The 3,459-nt window shown below is 27.1% G+C and overlaps 1 protein-coding gene across 1 annotated transcript; it reads left to right on the top strand.

The window, feature by feature from the left end:
• Positions 1 to 1,394: 1,394 nt before the first annotated feature.
• LOC119684632 (myosin light chain kinase family member 4-like) lies at positions 1,395 to 3,458 on the top strand (the record flags this gene model as incomplete). The annotated part of the gene is made up of 3 exons (XM_038098712.1): positions 1,395 to 1,504; positions 1,582 to 1,785; positions 3,263 to 3,458. Coding segments are annotated over 3 exons (510 nt in total), but the record flags the coding sequence as incomplete, so codon positions are not given.
• Between the last annotated feature and the right edge of the window lies 1 nt (position 3,459).

Raw genomic sequence — 3,459 nt, 5'->3', positions numbered from 1 at the left:
ATAAAATAAAATAATATAAAATAAAATAAAATAAAATAAAATAAAGTAAAATAGAATAAAATAAAATGAAATAAAATAAAATAAAATAAAATAAAATAATATAAGATAAAATAAAAAGAAAATAAAGTAAAATAAGTAAAATTAATAAAAAAAAGTAATTAAATAAATTAAGTAAATAAAAATAAAATTTATAAATAAAATAAATAATAAAAATAAAATAAATGAAATAAATAAAATAAATGAAATAAATAAAATAAATAAAACAAAATAAATAAATAATATAAAATAAATAAATAATATAAATAAATTAATATAAAATAAAATAAAATAAAAATGATAGATTGAAACATATCCCTTGACTGCATTGAATAATTCAATTGAACTTCATATGTCTTTTTACCTTTCGAGGTAGAAGTTTTTATAACTATTGTTATTAAACAAATTAACAATCTGTTATCTATCCATTTTAAATTACGTCAAAACAACACTCTTCATTTAAGAATAATTTTAAAAAATTTTATTTTTAATTATAAATTTTAATTAGAAATAACAACCGCCAATTAAATTTAAAATTCGACTAAAAACTGTTGCACTTTTCTCGAAATTTTTACATATTTTCTTTTCATTTAGTTAATGCCATGTCTTAGTCAATCAATAGAAATATTTAAATATTAAATAATTATTTTCTCAACACTTCCATTAATCAATAAATACCATGTCAGTACAAATTTACATCGAAAACGTCAATTATCACACTGCAATTCGTACAAAACGCTGAGTATCTTTTAAATGACAGCCACCAAATTTGTAAGAAATTAGCGATACTAAGTGGAACTTGGGAAAGAGCTTAAGTTGCATTAAAATTACTTAAGATACACACTATGACAACCAAATCATTTGTTGGGGAGTGCGAAGAGTATTTCAAATTACTGACAAACTACAAACCACATTTCACATTTACGCTGGGTTTGCATTTCGCAGATGCATGGCCTGCATCAAGAGCATTCGGCATACGTCAAATGCATTAATTAAGTCAATTATGAAATTTATTGACAAATTCAACTGCAAAGATAAATTTACTCAAAACTCACGTATTTGCGATAATTTGCACTTAAAATATTCCATGCAAAATAAAAGAGCAGCCACAAAAAACAATGCTTGATTGGCATATATCAAATATATCAAAAATCAAAAATCAAATAAAATTATTATTAACATTATTATAAAACTATTTAAAAATACTCAAAGTATTTAAGCAGAAATAATTAAAATAATTCAATTAACTGCTATTAAAAAGTATTTAATGTATTTATTATATTATCAGTCGAAATGAGACTCAATGAGATGGCTTTTAATTGCATTTTAATTAAAATGAATTACATAAATAATTATTTTTTTTTTTATATATTTCAGTACTTGAACCGACCTTTCCATATCGTGATGTGACCATAAAACGCGGCGTTGATGCAAACGAACAGTTTGAAATACTCAGCGAAGTTGGCAGGTTTGAAATAATTTTAAACATCGTTTTGATGCAAAATGATTTTCAAGAAATTATTTACTTAATCTTTAATCTTTTAGAGGAAAGTTCGGCACAGTCTACAAATGCAAAGAGAAGTGCAGTGGCCTTAAATTAGCCGCAAAGTTTGTGCCCATTCCTAAGCGTGAAGACAAACGAAATGTGGAGCGTGAAGTAGAAATAATGAATTCCCTACAGCATCACTTGATAATACAGCTCTACGCCGCGTTCGAGTACCAGAAGATGATGTGTGTTGTGCTGGAATTGTAAGTCAAATAATTAACAAAAAAAAAAATTTTCACTTCTATAGATAGAATTATCCACACCTATTTAACACAAACAGAGAGAGCTCATCTAACTGAGCATTTCAACCACTGAAAATTATTATTCAATCTAATTAAAATTCATTGGATCGATTCCATAGAGGTTTATGTGACAAAATAGATTAATGGCAAGTCAACGTTATTGTAACATGAAAAACGAAGACTTTATTCCTAGTAATCTTGTTGGTATAATTAAATGACCTTGACCTACATATTATTCATTGTTTTTAGTTACAATTTTACACAGGTAAAATAAGTAAATATATGTTTCATCAAGAAATCGTTAATATATTAAGTTTTATCAAAGCAATATGTATTATAACAGGATCAGGAATTCAATACTCATAGTCAGGGCTATACAAACTAGATGCGATAGCGGCCCAATACAAATCACTGCACAGATTGGAGGGTCACGGAAACAAATACATACGTTCATAATTGTTTTCGACAAAATTTTAAATTAAATTTATCAATTTAAATTCATTTATTTGGCGTTCCCTTAAAAATTAAATAATTTAGTTTTATTATTACACCAAAAGAAAATTTGCGTAATTGTAGTAGATTGAAATTGTATAAGATGTCGCGGATCGCACAAATATTAGCCGTGGGTCGCATGTGACCCGCGGGCCGTTCTTTGGACAGCCCTGCTCTAAGTCATTATGACAATTTAACAATCGGTTTAATTACCAAGTTACTGAGTGGACTCGGAGGTATGACCTCACAGCCGATTTACTGCTCTGATAAATAAGAACATTTCATTTTACGAATATTTCTGATATTCATACTTCAGTTGAGATTTTAAAATGGTTTTATCTTTTTATGCTCGTTTTAACTTATTTTGGTTTGCTGAAGTTTGTCAGTCTCAACATCCTTTAAACATCTTTAGAAAATTTCTTTCTGGAAAATTTCTTAAGAATCCTTTATTGTTGTTGTTTATTGTCTGTTTTTCTGCACCTTGTAATAAGGCATTCAATATTGACGAATTGTTCAGAGTAACTTTTTGTTCAATTGTCAACCAAGCAAACTTCTTCTCTCCTCAAGACAAAATGATCACTCTTTTAGGTCACAAGGAGTGTTAGGTCATTTTGTTTGATTTAATCCATTTTAATAAGTTACTTTACTAAACATTGTGTGCAGGGGGAAAAATATATAAATAACATAGTACATTGGAATATACTACGTTTAGTTTTCCACAGGTGACAAGTTTATTAAAGTGGTCCTTCGACTAGGCTTATAGTTTTTATTGTTTAGAGTCTAAAAACGCAATATATAAAAAGGAAAACAAATAAATATATTATTTAAAATGTGTGTTAAATATTCTAAAATATATGAATAGTAATTTTATTAAACAATAACCTTAAATATATAGATATCATTCACTATATATAGTTACTAATTAAAAATTTTATTTGATCTGTAGAGTTGAAGGTGGTGAACTTTTCGATCGTGTGGTCGACGATGAATTTGTACTTACAGAACGAGTATGTGTAGTCATCATTCGACAAGTTTGTGAAGCTATGGAGTTCATACATCGAAACAATATACTTCATTTGGATCTCAAGCCAGAAAATATATTATGCCTCACTCAAGAGGGCAATCGCATTAAAATAATAGACT

This window comes from Teleopsis dalmanni, chromosome 2 (genome assembly GCF_002237135.1).
Source record: "Teleopsis dalmanni isolate 2A chromosome 2, ASM223713v2, whole genome shotgun sequence".
Classification (NCBI taxonomy): domain Eukaryota; kingdom Metazoa; phylum Arthropoda; class Insecta; order Diptera; family Diopsidae; genus Teleopsis; species Teleopsis dalmanni.
Note: the sequence above shows the minus strand (reverse complement) of the source record. Positions and strands in the feature narration are given on the sequence as shown.